The sequence below is a fragment of the Narcine bancroftii genome, chromosome 10 (assembly GCF_036971445.1).
Source record: "Narcine bancroftii isolate sNarBan1 chromosome 10, sNarBan1.hap1, whole genome shotgun sequence".
NCBI lineage: Eukaryota > Metazoa > Chordata > Chondrichthyes > Torpediniformes > Narcinidae > Narcine > Narcine bancroftii.
In genome coordinates this window covers 21,697,452-21,716,594 of record NC_091478.1, presented here as the reverse complement: position 1 = coordinate 21,716,594, position 19,143 = coordinate 21,697,452, and the positions used below count along the sequence as shown (strand labels likewise).

At 37.2% G+C, this 19,143-nt stretch overlaps 1 protein-coding gene across 5 annotated transcripts in view; it reads left to right on the top strand.

Moving 5' to 3' along the window:
* Window positions 1-19,143, top strand: part of cfap58 (cilia and flagella associated protein 58) — a 189,611-nt gene that overhangs the window by 33,217 nt on the left and 137,251 nt on the right. For all 5 annotated transcript variants that reach the window (XM_069900099.1, XM_069900096.1, XM_069900097.1 and 2 more), the window contains exons 8-10: window positions 3,940-4,022; window positions 8,566-8,757; window positions 15,779-15,940. In XM_069900099.1, coding sequence (XP_069756200.1) covers window positions 3,940-4,022; window positions 8,566-8,757; window positions 15,779-15,940 — 437 coding nt within the window. The remainder of the gene's footprint in view (window positions 1-3,939; window positions 4,023-8,565; window positions 8,758-15,778; window positions 15,941-19,143) is intronic.

Below are 19,143 nucleotides of genomic sequence, written 5' to 3'. Positions count from 1 at the left end.
TGGGCCTCCTTTTCTTTGTGAATCTGATACATTGTGATTGTGTATGAATGTTAAACATAATGTTAGTCATTTTTTGGAGGAATGCTTTTTACTGTACTGGTGTTTCGTGAAAATAAATTTAAACTTGAAAGGAAAGCAGGAATAAGTAGAGCAAAAAGCTGATATCAGTCATTGGGAAATTTAGATTCTTTTGTAAAGGATGTGGTGGTACTGTACATAGGAAATCCTAATTGGTTTCATGAATGGGAAATAGTTAGATAGGCACATTCAATATTTTTAAAGAGGGTGAATAAGGGGAATTGACATAGCTGAATTTCAAAAGTCAGTCAATAAGATGCCACATAAAAGGTTCTTGTAAAGTAAGGGTTTACGATTTTGGGGGTAAATATTAGCATGGGGAGAAGAATAGTTAATGGCTTAAAACTGATTGAGATATCAATTGCCAATTGTCAAGTTGTTGGAAGCTTAAATTTTTAAATTTAATCTTAATGATACAGCATGGTAGAGGGTCCTTCTGGCCCATGAAACTTGAACCATCCAATTACAACCAAGGAATCTACCAACCCCATACTTTTTGGAGGATGGGAGGAAACTGGAGCATCTGGAGAAAACCCATGTAGGTCATGAGGAAAATATATAAGTTCCTCACAGACAGCGGCTGATTTGAACCTGGGTTGCTCAGGCTGTAATTGTTTGGCAATAACCGCTATGTTAACTGTGCTACACAAAACTACCCCGACGATCATTACCAGGCACTCAGCTATTTGCAAATTTTACAAAAGATCAATTTAAAATAAGCAAGGTATGGTCTACCAGGATTGCTGACAGTGGAAGGTAAATGAGAAAATGATATATGAAGAAGTGATAAAGACACAGAAAACAAATATAGACAAACTAAGAATGAGCAATAAATGGTAGCTGGAGAGCATGGGAAAATGTAAGTTTATATTAGTTGTAAGTGAGTAAAATTAAATTTTGAACAGGTGTATTAAGGGACATTAGAACCTTAGAATCATTGAACATTACAGCACAGAAACAGCTCTCTTCAGCCCTTCTAGACTGTGTCAAACTTTTTTTTTTGCCTAGTCCCACTGACCTGCACCCAGTCCATAGCCCTCCACACCTGTCCAAATTCCTCTTAAATGTTAAAATTGAGCCCGGATTCACCACTTCAGCTGGAAACTCATTTCACACCCCCACTATTCTCCGTGTGAAGAGGTTCCCCTAAACTTTATCCCTTTCACTCATAACCCATGTCCTCTGGTTTGTATCTCACCTACCCTCAGCAGAAAAAGCCTATCTACATTTACTCTGTCTATTCCCCCTCATAGTTTCAAATACCTCTATCAAATCTCCCTTCATTCTTGTACACTCCAGGGAATAAAGTCCTAACCTGTTTAACCTTTCCCTGCAACTCAGGTCCTGAAGTCTGAGCAACATCCTAGTAAATCTTCCCTTCACTCTTTCAATCTTATTGATATCTTTCCTGTAGTCAGGTGACATTGGAAAGTTGGTGCTACCATCAGGAAAGAGCTATTGGTGCCACAAGACTAACACCAATGGTTCAGGAATAGTTGCTTTCGCTCCACCATCGGACTCTGAAACAAGAAACTCCATCAGAGACTCATTTAAGGACTCTTACTTTGCACATTATTTTTTATTGAATATTAATTTTCTGTACTGAACAGTTTACAGTTTTTTGTTACATTTTCTCTTTGGTATACATATCTTTTCTTGAGTAAAGTTTTTTTTGCACTATTAGAAATTCTGCCTGGCCCACAGGAAAAGTGTTATGAGCCCAGAGGACCCCAAAACCCAGCAGCAATGGAAATTCACCAAGACAAATGGTTACTTAAACAAAAGTTGCTTTTAATTTTCTTTAAACATAAAAACAGGATTAAACTTTAACCTTACTATTAACTTAACTTAACCTAACTTAACGCCCTTTTAATTCTAAGCGCTCGTGTATGTGATGTGTATGTGTTCAGAAAAGTTCTTTGATTCACAGTCCAATCTCACTTCTCATTCCTCCAAGTTCACCGGTATCAGACAATTCTTATAATGTGCACAGAATTTAACATTTATGAATTTCACCAGGCTCTGATGCTTAAAGGTAAATGGTTACCGCTCAGTAAGGTTCTTGTTTGTTTCAGAAAGAGATTTGTTGCTTGTTGGACACACACACCAACTGATTCCCTCCAACCAGTCACTTCAGTGTGCTGAACTCAGAACAGGGTCTTCAATAAGCTTGCCAGGCTGCCATGCTGCAGCCCCAAAAGCCACTGTAGAACTCCTGTTTGTTCTTTTTCTCTGCTTGTGTAAAAACCAGATGACCCCTCTTAGAAGAGCAAATTACAACCAGACAGATTGCTGGCACCAGAATCAGTTTCTGCCTGGGCATCTGTTGCTTTAAAGACAATAGTCCATTTACTCCACAACATCAGTCCAATTAACACCTTCTTGTGAAGTCTCCATAGGCATTCTTCAAAGTTTCTGTAGTCACTGTGGACATGAAGTTTCTGCTTATGCAAAGCTCTTGCATTTCAAATGAGATGTCATTTGTGAAATGATAATGTCTGTTTGTGAAATGACCTACACTAAACCCCCCACAATCTATCTCTTTTAAAGACATATTTATTTATTATATAATATATTCTATAACCCATAACAAAAGGATGTCATGAATGTATTCTGACAATAAATCTGAACTTTGAATCTTGTTGATACAGCAAGGATTTTGGAATGCAAATATTATATTGGCCTTTATTGTGAGGGAATTGTAATACAAGAGTAAGAAAACCTCGGTCGTGTGTGTGTGCGTGCGTGTCTGTCTCTCTGTTTGCGTGCGTGCAGAATGCTGCATGTAATTTGGGTCTCTAACTGTTTACCTTGAAAGTGGTGCAATATAGATTTACTACAGTAATTTCTGGGATGAGAGAGATGTCTAATGAACAGAGATTGAATAAACATGATTTTGATGAATGAAATGTAAATCCCAGGGTAGATGCTAGTTGTTTTTTTTCCCATCTAAAACTCAGCAACACTTAGTAAATTATAATTTGAATCAAGACATTTTTTTAACTAAGAAGTTGATGACTCTTTGAAATTGCTTCCAACAGAGTATTTTAGTTGCCTAGTCAGGGAACATGTTCAATGTTGAGACAGATAGAACTTGAGACAAAATGAATTAAGAAATTTGGATATAGAATGGGATCATGATTGAAGATAAAGGCTCACTATGAGCATTGAATAGCAGAATGGGCTTGCCTTCGTTTCTATTTCTGACATCCTTAACTTTTAAAAATGTCTTTGATTCGGAAAGGAATATCAGTGAATCATAAAAATATTTCTCTGCCAAAAAAATAGAAATACATGTGGTGGGTTTTACTGGTAGAGATGCTTGAATGGTGTGCAATATGTGCACAATGGATAATAAAGCAATGAAATCACAACTACAGGATGAATTTCCTTATTTGTTTGAAGCTTAGATAAAGTCTGGATGTGTATATTGTATGTCTATTGTTGGAGCTAGGATGGTAGGAGTTAAGTAGAAGTGAAGCACAATTTTGTTGTTTGCAAAAAACTTGGACTTTCTTGTTTCCCTTATAATACTGTCAGTGATAACTGACACATTTCTTTCCTGATTTGCAAGGTTTCTCCAGTCTTACCTAATGCACTAAGATCTAATGCATTCAGAAAAAAATATATTTAAAATCAATGCAGGGAGCTGGAACTGAATCATAACTGGAGTATTCATTTGTTAAATAAAATGTGAGGTTTCATTTGGAATCTTAAGCCTACATTGGATAGAGATGTGATGTAGACAATTGTTTTGAAATAGATATTATTTTCAAACCATATAGAATCCTTTGAATTTTTGTTTTATTTTGAAATTGACCATTATAACACATCTAATTTCTCTGACACTTTTCATTTCAGAGCTGGAGTCCACTAAAAAGAAGATTGAGCTTGATAAGAAAGCAGTTGATGAGCTGGTTAGAGAACGAGACATTTTGAATAAGGTAAGGATTAAAGTTGTACAATTATTGGGAAATAATTTATAGAGTATTTTTTATTTGTTGCAGTGTTACAAGCCCAGAGGACCCCAAAACCCAGCAGCAATAGATATTCACCAAGACAAATGGTTACTTAAACAAAAGTTGCTTTTAATTATCTTTAAACATGAAAACAGATTCACACTTTAACTTATCACTATTGACTTAACTAACCTAACTTAACCCCTTCTAATTCTAAGCGCTCATGTATGTGATGTGTGTAAGTTCAGAAAAGTTCTTTGATTCACAGTCCAATCTCACTTCTCATTCCTCTAAGTTCACTGGTTGCAGGCATTTCTTATACTGTGCACAGAATTTAACATGTATAAAGTTCATAAGGCTTTGGTGCTTGAAAGGTAAATGGTCACTGCTCAGGAAGGTTCTTGTCAGTTTTCAGAGAGAGATTTGTTGTACACTGGACACCCACAATTGATTCCTTTTTAATCAGCTACTTCGGTGTCTTGCTGAAGAAACTTTCCCCCTCAGGGTTCTCAAGATGATAACCTCTTTCTTTCAGGTCACCACAGATTTCCTTTTCTGTTACCCTTATCTCAGGCGAAACACCACACAGCCATCTCCTCTTGTATAGACCACAAGGGTTCCCAACAGGCTGAACTTGGAACTCATAATCCATTTTCAAAATGGGGTTTCAAACAAGCTTCCAAAAGCCACTTGTCATGTTCCAGTCCCAGCTTCTGCTGCTGAACTGTAAAACTGCAGAACTGAATTCCCTCTCTCTCTTTCTCTCTCTCTCTCTCTCAGAGAGAAAGCCTGATTGAATCTCTCTGCCTGAAAAACCACATGACCCTCTTAGAACAGTAAGTTCCACTCCAGACAGTCTGTGGCTTTGAAAAGTTCATTCATCTGTCGCCTTTTTGTAAACAACAGTCCATTAGTGAAGTCTCTTGGGCACTCTCCAAAGCTTTTGCAACAGCTCTTGGTGCCAACATGCCTTGCATGAACAGAGCTCCAGTGTTTTAAATAAAATTTGTTTGAAAGTGTTTGTATGTGACCTACACTAAAAAAACCTGCCCCAATTTATCTCCCAAAAACATATCTATACACAATACAAACACAACATAATCTGTCACAGCAGATTAGGCAATTATTTGACTAACAAAGATACCAAAATTTTATGATCAGTGACGATCATGAGAGATCAAGCTTGAAGGACTGAATATATTACTACACCTCCTCCTCCTATTTTCTTTTGTTTGACCTCCTTACTAATTATTTTTTTATCATTTTAAAATTAGAACTCCAGAGGTGATCAGTATTATTTAGAAATTATATTTCACCCCTGGCTGGAAATCACCAATAATATCATCCTTGTAGTTGCTCAGTCTGTACTATTGCAACAAAGTCAACATGGGCCTTGTATATTCTTTGTATATATTTTTTGTCTTCAATGTTATATAAAAAAAATCCACAAGGTCTCCATTAAAAGGAAGGTGTAGTTCAACGATTGAACTCCAGTGGTCATTCATCAATCCCTGCATGGATCTCCTTTTAGGATGCATACATGGTGAATGATCACTTCTATTCTGTGGGATCTGCCGTGGCAGTAGGTACTTGACAGGTGGTTTGGAACATTGCATGTTCCTTCCACAGTTTATCCTGAACATACATATTCCCAGAAAAGGAATCAAGATAATTACTGTTACCCCACTGAGAACAATTAACATTTTCATGGGACAAAGACTTTCATGATTTGGTTGGAATATTATACTCTTTCAAGTAGTCTTTGGATCACTTCTTCTGTCACTTGGATATTTGGTGCTGTGATGGAGTTCATCTGGGAGTCAGATGCAAATAGCAGTGGCTTGCCAATTGAAATTGATAAAATGTAATTACAGCTTTCAATTTGGGGACATTGGCATTGAAAAGGACATGGGTTCAATTGTTTTGCCAGTGGATTTGAAGGATTTTTAAAACAACAGTACTTTGCAGTACCCGTTGTTGGTAGTTCATGTCCCAGAAGTGTATGATGGGGAGGGATCATTCTCTCCTGGTGACCATGAGCTTTGTACCAGGTTTACAGCATCAATTTTCAAATACCAGTCTAGAGATGGCTCTAGGTTGTGGTAACACACTGAAGGCAATGGTGAATTTCATCATCAATATCTGCCCTCAATGAGAAGTGACTATTGAGGTAAAATATGGTACTCATTTTCCAGGGGTTTGTTATGGAGGTTTATAATTGATCTTACAATTTGACAAATGTAGGAAATCGTCCAATGGTTTTTATAACTAACACAAATATGTATGCTTGTCACTTCATGGATTACTCAGAAGTTAATAATGGACATTCAAAATTAGACTTCAACAGTATAGATTATTAGAAGGGTTAGGAGCGTTGGGAGGAGCCATCAATGAGTACAGTTGGTGAGGAGGGGTAGGAAGGTGGCAGATCTATTATTGGCTTTCAGAATTGTGGAATTTATATATACAGTAAACCCATCCCCACCCCCCCATCCCCAAATAAGGCTGCCTGTTGCTTCAAACCTGGATAACATGGATTTTTACTATACCTGGTTTGTTAATTAGATTTATTCTCTGGCCTAGTTTGGCCATATTTCTTACCATAGTATGGCTCACCACCGGGCATTAAAGTATTGTTATGTGAATAAAAAAAAAATTTACTGACTGTGTGAAAACGTAGTGAAATGTAACACACACACACACACACACACACACACACACACACACACACACACACACACACACACACACACACACACACACACACACACACACAGAGAAATTCATCACTGTTGTAAGCATTGAAGCAGGTTCTAGAGTGTCAGCAGCTTGTTGTAATAATATTGGGCAAACAGCAGGCAGGCATTGGTGACCTAAGTCAATTATCCTCCTCTACACTGGTTGGACCTTTGGATCAGTTCCTGCAAGAGTTGTCCCATTTCTGCCAAGGGTCACAATTTGCATTAAAATAGGACTTTTATGGGTTCTTACTGCCTGTGAGAAATGTTATTGAGTTTACTGAAATTGATTGAGACCTCCATTGTCTATATTTATGATTCAGTTTTCTTGTTTCTGGCCCCATGAATTTAATTTAATCTGTCGAGGCAGAGAAAAACTCTACTCTTTTCAAGCATGATAAATGCGGTTCAAAGTAGAAAAACTTCAAAACACTTCATGCCTTCCAAGTGATGCTGGAAGTAATTAGGAAGTCTGGGAACAGGTCTATATATATATTTTTATTCTGTTGTTTGCAAATTAGTGACATACATGGGCATTAGTCTACAGCAGCCATTCTCAACAGGGGCCATATTGGCTCTCCCTGGGGGCTATAGCACACTTAAGGGGGTCCAAGGTCTGAAATCATAAAATACATTTCATAGTTTTTTATGTGGTCAGTTGGAGAGAAGTATGGAAGAAACCAACTAAACTTGACTGCTTCATAGGGAAAGGGGTGGCCCGTAAACTTGGAGCAAAGTCTGAAGGGGGCCATAGCCAAAAAAAGGGTTGAGAATGGCTGCTCTAAGGAATTACATTTTGATGAGTTTATAAAAATAATTTTCATTATAATTGAAGATATTTCAATCTGTAATGGCAAAATTGGTATAAAATGCATCCCAATGAAAGGTTTTCAGTATGATATTTTGCATTGCTGTATCTAAAACTGTCTCAGTATTGGTCATGAAATCTCCCTATGTAAACTCATTGACATGCAATTATAGTTATACCTACCTTCAGTGATGCTGCAATACCTTTGTGAGTAAAGAGGAATTAGTGATGGTGTGATATCTTAGTTTAACATTTTACCATATAAACATAGATAAAGGAATTTATCATGAAACAAGTTGACAAAATGCACACAGATGTAAGATGTTTTTATGAGCTCAAAATTAATTGCATTTCCATTCTTGTCTTCAGGATTAGATTCTGACAATTTTTTTTTGTTTTGAGTTTGTCATGAAATTTTATTTTATTTTTTATTTTAAATTTCGACATTCAGCAAGGTAATAGGCCTTTTCAGCCCACGAGCCCATGCCGCCCGATGACACCTGCACCCCTGGTATGTTTTGAACAGTGAGAGGAAACCAGAGTATCCAGAGAAAACTCACGCAGACAAGGGGAGAATGTACAAACTCCTTACAGACGGTGCAATATTTGAACCCCAGTCATTGGCTGTAGCAGCGTTGTGCTAACCGTTACGCTAACCTTGCCGCCCCAGTTTAATAAAATAATAGGGAAACATATTGTAAGGATGTATAAACCTGGATACCTATCATGGATCAACCAGTTTAAAATGATCTGATTTGCTTGATTTTTCATTTCACCCATATGAGAGATTTTTTAAAACTAATTTTTAGGTTCCAGGAAGATTCACTCCTCTAAATTTCAGAAGGGTGAATTCACTTTTAATAGTTATATTATTTTTATGTCATGTCGGTTTTTTTTGTCCACAGAATGCTAATAATCTCATTCAAATATAGCAAAAAGAATGTGGTATAAGATAACAATGGTTAATTTTGATTTTCCTCAGAATGTTTTGAAGGCAGTCAGTGCTACTGAGAAACAAATGAACCTGGTCAAGCTTCACGAGCAATCTAAGAAGGTCCTGGATCAGGAAATTCACAACTACAACCAAGAGGCACAGAAGCAGAGGAATATTATTTTCCACCTGGAAAAAGAGAGGGATCGATACATTAATGAAGCCAGTGATCTCACACAGAAGGTTAGTGTTTCATATCAAATGAGGTTCGTACCATTTAGAAATAAAACATGAAAGTCTTCAGACACCGTGGTTGAAGTAAAAACACAATGCTGGAGAAACTCAGCAGGTCAAGCAGGATACTTTATAAGCAAAGATAATTGAGTTACATTTAGACATCTTTAAGCAAAGCTGAAATTGCAAACGTTGCTCGCCATTTGAGAAGGACAATACTCTTTTTAATGTAAAGCCATATTAAAGTCAAAATGAGAGTGAATTGGATCTTCACTTTACAAAGGGAAGTCAAAGGGAAAAATGAGTAAGACAGGAAGCTAAATTAACACCAGATGATGTAATTAACTCAGCCTGCTTAATACCTTATTTATGAGAGGGAATGAAGTGATATAAATTACATAGTTACAAAAATACTGCTTTAATCAAAAAACACTATTTTGATAGGCTTCCAAAGTTTGCTTCCTCACATGTGAATGTTTGCAGCAACAGGTTAGGAATTTTATTCACTGCTGTTTTAATTGAGTTACTGACAAATAGGTCAATTTACCAGCCAGACGGCAAAACCGGTGGATGGGAAATGGTAAAAACACGGACTGGCTGGAGCAACTACAGCATCCGCAGGAGATAAAGATATAGAACCAATGTTACGGGGCCAGAGGACCCCAAAACACTGCAGCAGTAGAAATCCACCAAGACAAATGGTTATTTAAGCAAAAGTTACCTTTAATTTTCTTTAAACATAAAAACAGGATCAAATTTAACTTATTATTATTAACTTAACCCCCTTCAAATTCTGTGCACTTGTATGTAATGTGTATGTAATGTTCAGGAAATCTCTTTGATTCATAATCCAATCTCTTCTCACTCCTCCAAGTTCACTGGTATCAGGCATTTCTTATACTGTGCACAGAATTTAACATTTATGAATCTTCACCAGGCTTTGGTGTTTGAAGGGTAAATGGCTACTGCTCAGGAAAGTTCTTGGTTTTCAAAGAGAGATTTGTTGTTCGTTGGACACACACAACTGATTCCTTCCAATCTGTCACTTCAGTGTGTTGCCAAAAAAACTTTCCCCATCAGGGTTTTTCAGATGATAACCTCTTTCTTTCAGGTCACCACAGAGCTCCTTTTCTGTTTCTCTTATCTCAGGTGAAACACCACACAGCCATCTCCTCTTGTATAGACCACAAGTGTTCCCAACAGGCTGAACTTAGAACTCATAATCCATCTTCAAAATGGGGTTTCAAGCAAGCTTCCAAAAGCCACTTGTCCTGTTCCAGTCCCAGCTGCTACTGCTGAACTGTAGAACTGAACTCTCTCTCTCTCTCTCTCTCTCTCTCTCTCGCTCCCTCTTGTGATAGTACAGATCTATCACCAATGTATATAGTGTATATGGTTACTGTATCTAGACTGTGCTTACAGCGATTGGCTGAGAGCTAAGCCACGCCTACTATCTGGGGCTTAAAGGGTTGTGTCCCTAGCCAGGTCGGATCATTTCGGACTGGTCGGCCACCTGTGAAGAACTCCTGTCTTTTGCTAATAAAAGCCTTGGTTTGGATCAACAAGTCTTTGGTTCTTTCAACGAGCTCTACACCTCTCGCTCTCTCTCTCTCAGGGAAAAGCCTGTTTGACTCCCTCTGATTGCAAAACCACATGACTTTCCGAGAACAGCAAACTGCATTCAGACAGACTGCAGCACCGGACCCAATCTTCTGACTCTGTTCATCTGTTGCTTTCCAAAACAATAATCCATTACTCCACAGCATGTCCAATTAACACCTACTTGTGAAGTCTCAAAGGCATTCTTCAAAGTTTCTGCGAAGGTACTTGGAGCCTAGTCTGTCTGGCTTGAGCAGAGCTCTAGCATTTGAAAGGAGATCTGTTTTGAAGTGTTTGTATCTGTGTGTGACCTAACTAAAAAGCCCACAATCAATCTTCCAAAAACATATCTATACATAATATAAAATATAACATAATCTGTCACACCATCATTTCAGGCTTGAGCCTTTTTTCAATGTATGTTAAAAACCAGGCAGGCACCTGAATTAAAAGGCTGGGGAGAAGGAAGGAAAGAGCTGGGAGAGGAGCACAGATCAACAGACAAAAGGTGATAATTGGACATGGATGCGACACAGGAGAGAGGAAAGGTGAGAATTGGATATGGATAAAAGGACAGGAGAGGAAAAGTGAGAATTGATTGGGGAAAGGGGTGCCTTGGTGAATGCAGAACTGGAGGAAAGGAGATGGGTGAAAGGAAAGAGAGAAACAGAGAAAAGGAGAAATAAGGGTAGAAATGGTGGTGGGGGAAATAATGGAAACTGGAAGTCGATGTTAACTGGAGGATACCCATTTGGAATATGAGGTGTTGTTCCTCCTGTTAATTTAACCATATCTCATTTCGGTTATGCAGGGTTTCATATCATTGTTAGAATCAGAAGTTGCACTTAAGGTTCCTAAAAAAATAATTCAAAAATAGCTCAACTATTAACTTGTTGCTTGCATTTTCCAACACAAATTTTACCAAAATATAATTTGTACAAGCAAGTTACTTATCCTCCTGAACTTAAATCTAATTCTCTTCTGAAACCGTCAGAGGCAGTGATCCAATTATTATGATATACGGGAAGGCTTGACAGAAAACTCAACCCTGTTGCAGTGAGCCAATTTGTTTTAAATCGCCGAGTGAGATTTAAATGGGGCTCCCAAGTGGAAAAGACCACCTCTTCCTTGGAGATACCAAACCACTGGAAGCACATTACATGGAACATTACATTACAGCACAGAAAACAGGCCCTTCAGCCCTTCTAGTTTGTGCCAAACTATTATTCTGCCTAGTCCCTGTGACCTGCACTCAGTTTCTAGCCCCCATCCCTCTCCCATTCATGTACCTGTCCAAATTTTTATTAGATGTGATAATTGAATCTGCATTCATCACTTCAAATAGCTAAAGCCCTTCTTTTAATTTTTAAGAGTTATGGAACACGTTCATTCGAGAAGTAATCTATTTGGAGTTCACATTGCATAATTTTAACTTTGATGAAGTCCAGGAGGATGAACTTTTATCTTCACCTTTATTGTAGTCTTTTGAAAAAGTAAAGTATCCCCATGTTTGAAATGTCACACACTAGCAGACGTGCTTAAGTTGAGGGGGGAATGTTTAAAGCGGCCATTCCCAACAGGGGCCTCAGTACATTTAAAGGGGGGGGCATGGACTGAAATCATAAAAATATTTTTTCTGTTTTTTATATAGTTGGTGGGAGAGAAGTATGGAAACTTGACTGCTTCACGGGGAAGGGAGGCCCATAAAATTTGAGCAGAGTCCTAAGAGGTCCATAGCTAAAAATAGATTGAGAATGGCTGGTTTAAAACAAGTTTATTTACAGTGATAAATGCCTGGAATGGGTTGCCAGGAGTAGTGGTGGGAGCAGATGCAATAGTAACATTTAAGAGGCTTCCAGATGGACACACGATTGGACAGGGAATAGAGGGATATGAATAATGTGCAAGCAGCAAGACTACAGTTTAATTTGGGCATAATGTTCAGCACAGAGACCTGTGCTGTACTTTTCTATGTTCTAGGTCTGTATCTCAGATTATTAAAATCATAAATACAGGACAACTCCAATTATCCAAAATGGTTCGGTCTGGGCCTAGTTCGGATGAATGATATTTTCATATAACTGATCATTTTTTAAAAACAGCCCTGTAGCAACAGCAAATCATGTGTAACAGAGTTTAAACAACAACAAACAAGGGAAGGCTTTTTAAGCATGAAATAAAGTTTAATGTTCAGCAATTTCTGATTGTTTTGGATATCCTCATTTATCCAAAAATTTCTGGAGGTGAAATTACATAATTTTCATGTCCAAACATTTTTTGCATAACTGAGGATTTTGGATAGTCTGATTTTGGATAACTGGAGTTGTACTGTACTGTAAAAAAAAAATGTGATTACAGTTTACCTTAAGAATGAAAGTACATACTATTGAACACACAGAAATAGGGAAAGGGATGTTAAATCCCATTCATTCAACAGTGTAATTGATAGAAGATTTCAGATTTATTGTCAGAGTCCATACATGACATCACATACAACTCCGAGATTCTTTATCCTGTGGGTGAAGCAGAATTACCACTTGTTGATAGTGCAAAAAAAAACTGTGCTCAATGTACACATGTAAACAAATAAAGAAATGTAAACAACTGTGCAATACAAAGAGAAAAATAAATCAATAAAGTACAAAAATAAGAGTCTGTAAATGAGACCCATTTGGGTTTATTGTTGAAGAATCTGATGGTGGAGGGGTAGCAGCTGTTCCTGAATCTGGTGGTACAAATCTTATGCCTCTTGTTAAGTGGTATGGAGCCTTGATGATCGCTGCTGCTCTCTGACAGCAGTGTTCCCTGTAGATGTTCTCAATAGTTGGGAGGGTTTTACCTGTAATGTCCATGGGCTGTCCACTACTTTTTCCAGGGATTAACACTCAGGAGTATTGGTGGATGGCTACAGATACCAAATGCATCAGTTCCTTCATTACCTGAAAGCCTGTTATCTTTAATTTCCTTTGATGCTGAGTACAGTCTTGAACCATGATACTAATTAGCAACATCATGCAAAATGATCCCAGCATTATGCGGCACAACAAAGTGTCAGAGGGAATGCAGTGGACAGAATTCTGAGTTTAAAAGTTAATAGGCTTGTTAAATTATTTGCCAGTAAGCATAGCAAAATATCAAGTTCATATTAAACCATTATCTGGTGGCATCTTTCACTTCAATACTGACCACTCACATCATTTTCCCCTTAAATGTTGCTTTAAAAAATACAAAAACTTTGCATAACATTAATATCTTGATTCAAATTATTTTCCTCTCTCTTCTTTAAGCTTGCAATATCTGGCACAGCAAATCTTGACCCTTGATGTAAAAAGTGGTGTTTCTTTAATTGGATTTACCTGGTGGAAGAAAGCTGCAGCCAGAGGATGTAGGTTATGAAATAATTGCCTGTTTATTCAAATAAATGGACAATAAAATAATCCACAGAGTTTGCAAATATTGCTTTCCCTTTGGAAAAGGCTATATTTGATGGAAGACAATTGAAGTCAAAACCAGATGAATTAATCATTAACTTGCAGTTGGAGGGAGAAATGAGTCAGACTGGAAGCTGTCTTTTGATTAAAGTATTTTTCCCTCTAATTATGTCACTTATTGCAGTCCATTCCCCGTCACAAATCAGGTACCAAGCATGCAGAATTAATTATATCAATTGGTAGATTCAATGAAAAAGTAAAAAGACTTTTGCTCATGGAATGGTTCTAATGAGAAATGGCTTTTACCAGAAATAGTTCAGAAATTAGAAGAGTTTCTAAGTATGAGACAGTAAAAGGAATTAAAAAAAAAGCTTTTATACTGAGCCGCTCTTGATGGATTTGAGAATTGATTAAAATGAATACATTTCTTAATTCAGAACTAGAACAATACCAAATAAGAGACAAAAAGTGGGGCAAAAAAAAACCAATGGAACACCCATAACAAAGTCACTCTAAAAAAAAGCTGCATTCCCATACAATTGATTTTCTCAGCAAACACATTTTAGTAAATTACCAATGTAACCTTAAAGCTAGATCTGATTCTCAATGCATGATTTGTCGTTTGGTCACTTTTACTGAATGAGGTACTTGGTAAGGGGAATGTAAGGTTCCTCCCTACAACGAGAGAGAGAGAGAGAGAGAGAGAGAGAGAGAGAGAGAGAGATATTCAGGCATTGTTCCTGCACATCATTTAGCACCACAGCATGAAATGTTCCAGCATTAATGGGAATTAAATGAGAAAGGATCCCAAACTGGAAAAGAAATGAAAAAGAAAGGTCCTAAATAAATAGATGTTTAAAATTTCAAGAAATCTGTGGACATCTCATCATTTATTTCTAGGATGCAAAAAGTTAATGATCTTACTCATCAATCACAAATATAAGGATAAGGGGTTAATATATGCTTTATTTTTTTTTATTTAAGAAACCATCTTTCTTTTGATCTCTCTTGACTTCTAATTGTCTCTGATTCTACCGCTATTGGCAACCTCCACTACTAAATGACTGATTTCATATGTGGAAGAAAAATGATAGGGTAGCCATTTGGGCAGGGAGGTTGTGTGTGGGAAGCTGGGTGATAGTTCCAATGGTGTCAGGTTTGCTTTGCTGATGAGGGTAATGTTTTCACTCCTGAAACATTGTGCACCCTTTAATTTAGAAGTTACTTAATCTTGCTCAGGTGTGAAACATCTACAAATGATGTTGTGAATGATCCATTACTTCAGAGTGAGCAGCATATAAAATGAAGGTACTACATGGAGATAATGTCCAAACCACTTGTGATATGTAATATGGATTGGTTTGCTATTACCATTTGATATGGGAAGTGATTGATAGAATGGCCTACTTAATTCTACAATTAAAGGAGAGTTATTTTGAGATTCAGGTATAATGTATGGTCTTTCGGCATTTAGAGTGGCAAAGCTTGGAATGATGGGATGTATTCATTCTTCAAAACTGTTCAGTTGGTTTGGTCAATCTTAGAATTTGTCCATGACACAAAATTTCCATTGAGCTGGCTCTTTTGGCCTTGTGATATCAGTTACAATTCACATGAGAGGACTGGTAAGTGGAGGCATCCATCTGCTTAAAGAAACCTTGCAAATAATATGACAGAATTTCTTAATGATGGAGCTAAGTGCAAAAATGTGGAAGAAAACTTTTAATAAACTCAAAAGTTACTTTTAAAAATAATGTCTCCTTTTTGGTGCGTGCTTACTTGTATACCAATGAATTATTACACAATTGTCAATTCTGTATGTTAAATTCAATAAAAATATTTTTAAAAGAAAAAATAATAATTTAACACTTGTGTTTGTGAAATTAGCTACTCTGAACTAACAACATGCTTTTGAAACTTGGTGTAATTTTATTTGAAAATTGCTGACTCTTGTATTCAAATTTTAGATTGCTAAATATCAAGTAATATTTTATCTGCAGGTTCTTCAATATATGGAAGATATTAAAGTATTTGAGATGCAGAATTTTGATTTCAAGAAGAAAATCTCAGAAGCTGAAAGTAAACTAAAACAACAACAGAACCTTTATGAGGCTGTGCGATGTGACAGGAACCTTTACAGCAAGAACTTGATTGAAGCCCAGGTATTAACATTGCTTTCGATACAAAATTTAAATTTTTTTTTAAAGCAAAACATTTTTTTCTAGGTATCTGTCCAGCTCAAACATGATTCCATATATTCTGTGGGCTAGTGGTGTATTTCAATATTTTGATTTGGTGACGTTGACAGAATGGCAAGATATGACCTATTTGGAGGGTAATCAGTTTTGTTCTCTTAAGAGAAATCTAGTGCCCAAGAAGGTTGATGAGGACAGGGAGGTAGACAATATTGTGGATTTTAGCAAATGCCTTTGATGAGGTCTTGCTTGGAATTGGAAGGTTAAATGGCATTTGATCAAGGATAAGCTGACAATTAATTTACTGAATTGGCTTGATAATAGGAGACAGAGGGTGATATTGAAGGGTTGTTAATCCGATTGGAGACCTGTGCAACAGGGTTTGATGCTAGGCCTGCAGTGTTTTGTTGTCTATGTTAATGACTTGGACTTGATTGTGGTGAGCTTGGTTACTAAGTTTGAGGATGACACCAAAATTAGTGGTATAATGGTCAGTAAAGAAGATTATCTAAGATTACAAGAGGTTCTTGTTGAGCTGGGAAAGGGAGATGGGATTTAATTTGGACAAGGTTAGATCAAAGCATGGTGAATGGTCAGGATCTGGAGAGTGTTGCAGAACAAAGAGACTTAGGCATACAAGTACAGCATTTGATGAAAATGGTGATGCAGATTGAGCAGGTGGTGAATCAAGGTAGATGCACAATATCTTCTTGGATGAAATCTTAGGTGGTTGAATTCAATCATAATCTTCTATTTACTTTTCAGTGACCTTTCCCAAACCTGGACTTGAGGCTTGCTAGAAAAGCCTGCAAATGTACATGATCTTTCTCTGGTGAATGACCCCAGATTGTTATGTCTGCCTGTCTTTTGAATTTATTGAAGACTGAGTTTGATAGTTTTTTTTTAAAGAACTGAGTATAATGAAGTTCAAAGTCATACATGAGATTGAATAATAGACTAGGCACAAAGGGGTTGAAACACAAAAGTCTGCGGGTGCTGTGATTGTAGTAAAAACACAGAAATGCTGGTGAATCTCAGCATCCATAAGAGGTAAAGATATATAACCAACGTTTGGCCCTTTATATATCACTACCTCCTATGGACTCTGCACGACCTGTTGAGTTCCTCCAGCATTTCTGCATTTTTTTTTTAAAGGCTTAAAGCAGTGGTTTTACTTTCCATTCATATACCACTTTAAGTAATCCCTATCCCATAAGTGTTCCGTGATTAATAAAGGATTGCTTAAGGTGGTATGTGGGTGGAAAGTAAAAGGTTGGGAACCACTGGCTTAAAGGGATGCTCCTCTTTCTTATCTCTACTTATAATTCTGTTCCAGCAAGTTACTAATGCATGGTTTATTAAGACCAGCAAAATCAGGAAAGGCCCACCTTCTGGATAAAAGTAATTAAATATGACAGTCCTATATTATATTTAAAAAAGTTACTTCTTCCAGTGTGGGTTGAGTAACTGCTCAAAAATGAAACTCACTTCCTGCTGAGTTAGACTTGAAATGTCTCCATTTCTAATCAGGTTCCCGTGTTAATCGTAAATACCTCAATTTCCTACTCGTTTCCGTGCCATGATTTTGTGACTCGGTTGTGAGTTGGATCTTTGTCACTGAATTGTTAAACTAAGGATCAGACTTGCATCATAGTACTCTGCTGTTATTTTTGTCTGTACTTGCATGGCTGTTGGTAACATTGTTACATGAGAATTGTGCCACATGCTTGTTGTCTGTAATAAGCTTTTGCAGTACAACTAGAGAATGCTGCTGGGTTCTCAAGTCAGAGCATTGATAATAAAGCATCAGTTAAAATAGGTACTTAAATGTAAATTGCCTGACACGTGGTTAAAATTCTATTTATAAATGTTTGAAATTTCTTGAGGAAATTGCATTTGGGAATAAAACCCAAATGATTAAGCTAGAGAGACTGCAGAAAAACTTCAAGTTGACAGAACTGGAGAACTTGAACTCTGGTTGAGAGGAAACATATATCAGCCATGATTTGAACAGCAGAGAAGACTTGATGGGGCCAAATGGCCTAAATCTGTTCCTATGTCGAATGGTCATATGAGAAAAGACCTGATAGACTGGGACAGTTTTCCCTGGAGTGTATAAGAATGAGAGATGATCTTGTAGAGATTTAGAAATTCATTGGGGCATAGACAAGTTATCTGGTCCCATGGTCGGGGATTCTTAAACTAATAGTCCAGTGGTTCTCAACCTTTTTTCCCCCACTCACATACCACCTTAAGTAATCCCTTACTAACCACAGAACATCCTATTCCATAGGTGCTGTGGGGAAAAAAAATTGAGAACCATTGGTTAAAGGTGAGGAAGCATAGATTGAAAAACGAATAGGCATTGGTTAAAGGTGAGGGGGAATAAATTTAAAAGGGACCCGAGGGGCAACTTCTTCACACAGAGGGTGGTGGGTATATGCTGCCAGAGGAAGCTAGTAGAAGTGAATAGACTTGCAATGTTTAGAGGACATTCGGTCAGGGTCATGGATAGGAGAGGGATCTGGGCGAAATACAAATTGCACTCAAGTGGACGCCTTGCCCAATATGGGTGAGATGGGTCTAAGGGCCCCTTTCCATGCTGTATATCTATGACTGCAAGATCTAAAATCTGGATCAATTGTGAGTAGATTGCCCAATATGAATTCCAGCTGAAAATGCCTGGAAGGTTACCGATCCATTCCTGATTCATATAGAATACCAATAGTCCATACAATAGAAAGGTATCCTGCCTCTGATCAATTTTGTCCTTGCAATATACTCACACATACTTTCTTTTGAAGAAGAGAGGCAATAGAAAGTACTGGGAGCCATATTTCCTCCCTTCTGTGTTTGGGGTCAATTATAACCGAATTCAGATCAAATTATTATTTTTTAATTAGTCATTAATAGCTAAAAGAGCAAGAGAAAGAATTTTAGTATGCACTCAATGTCGCTGAATTAAAAAAAATTCACAGCCATAAAGACTAATTTTATTCACAAATAATCTGCTTTCCTTATAACAGCTTTCACATTATTCCATTATAAAACAGAATAGAACCTAATAAATGAGTTTGATTGTGGATGTCAGACTGTAGGTCAGTTTTCAGTATTAACATTCAAAGACTGAAAAGAAATGAAGCTCATTTAATCAGTCAAAATGCTAATAG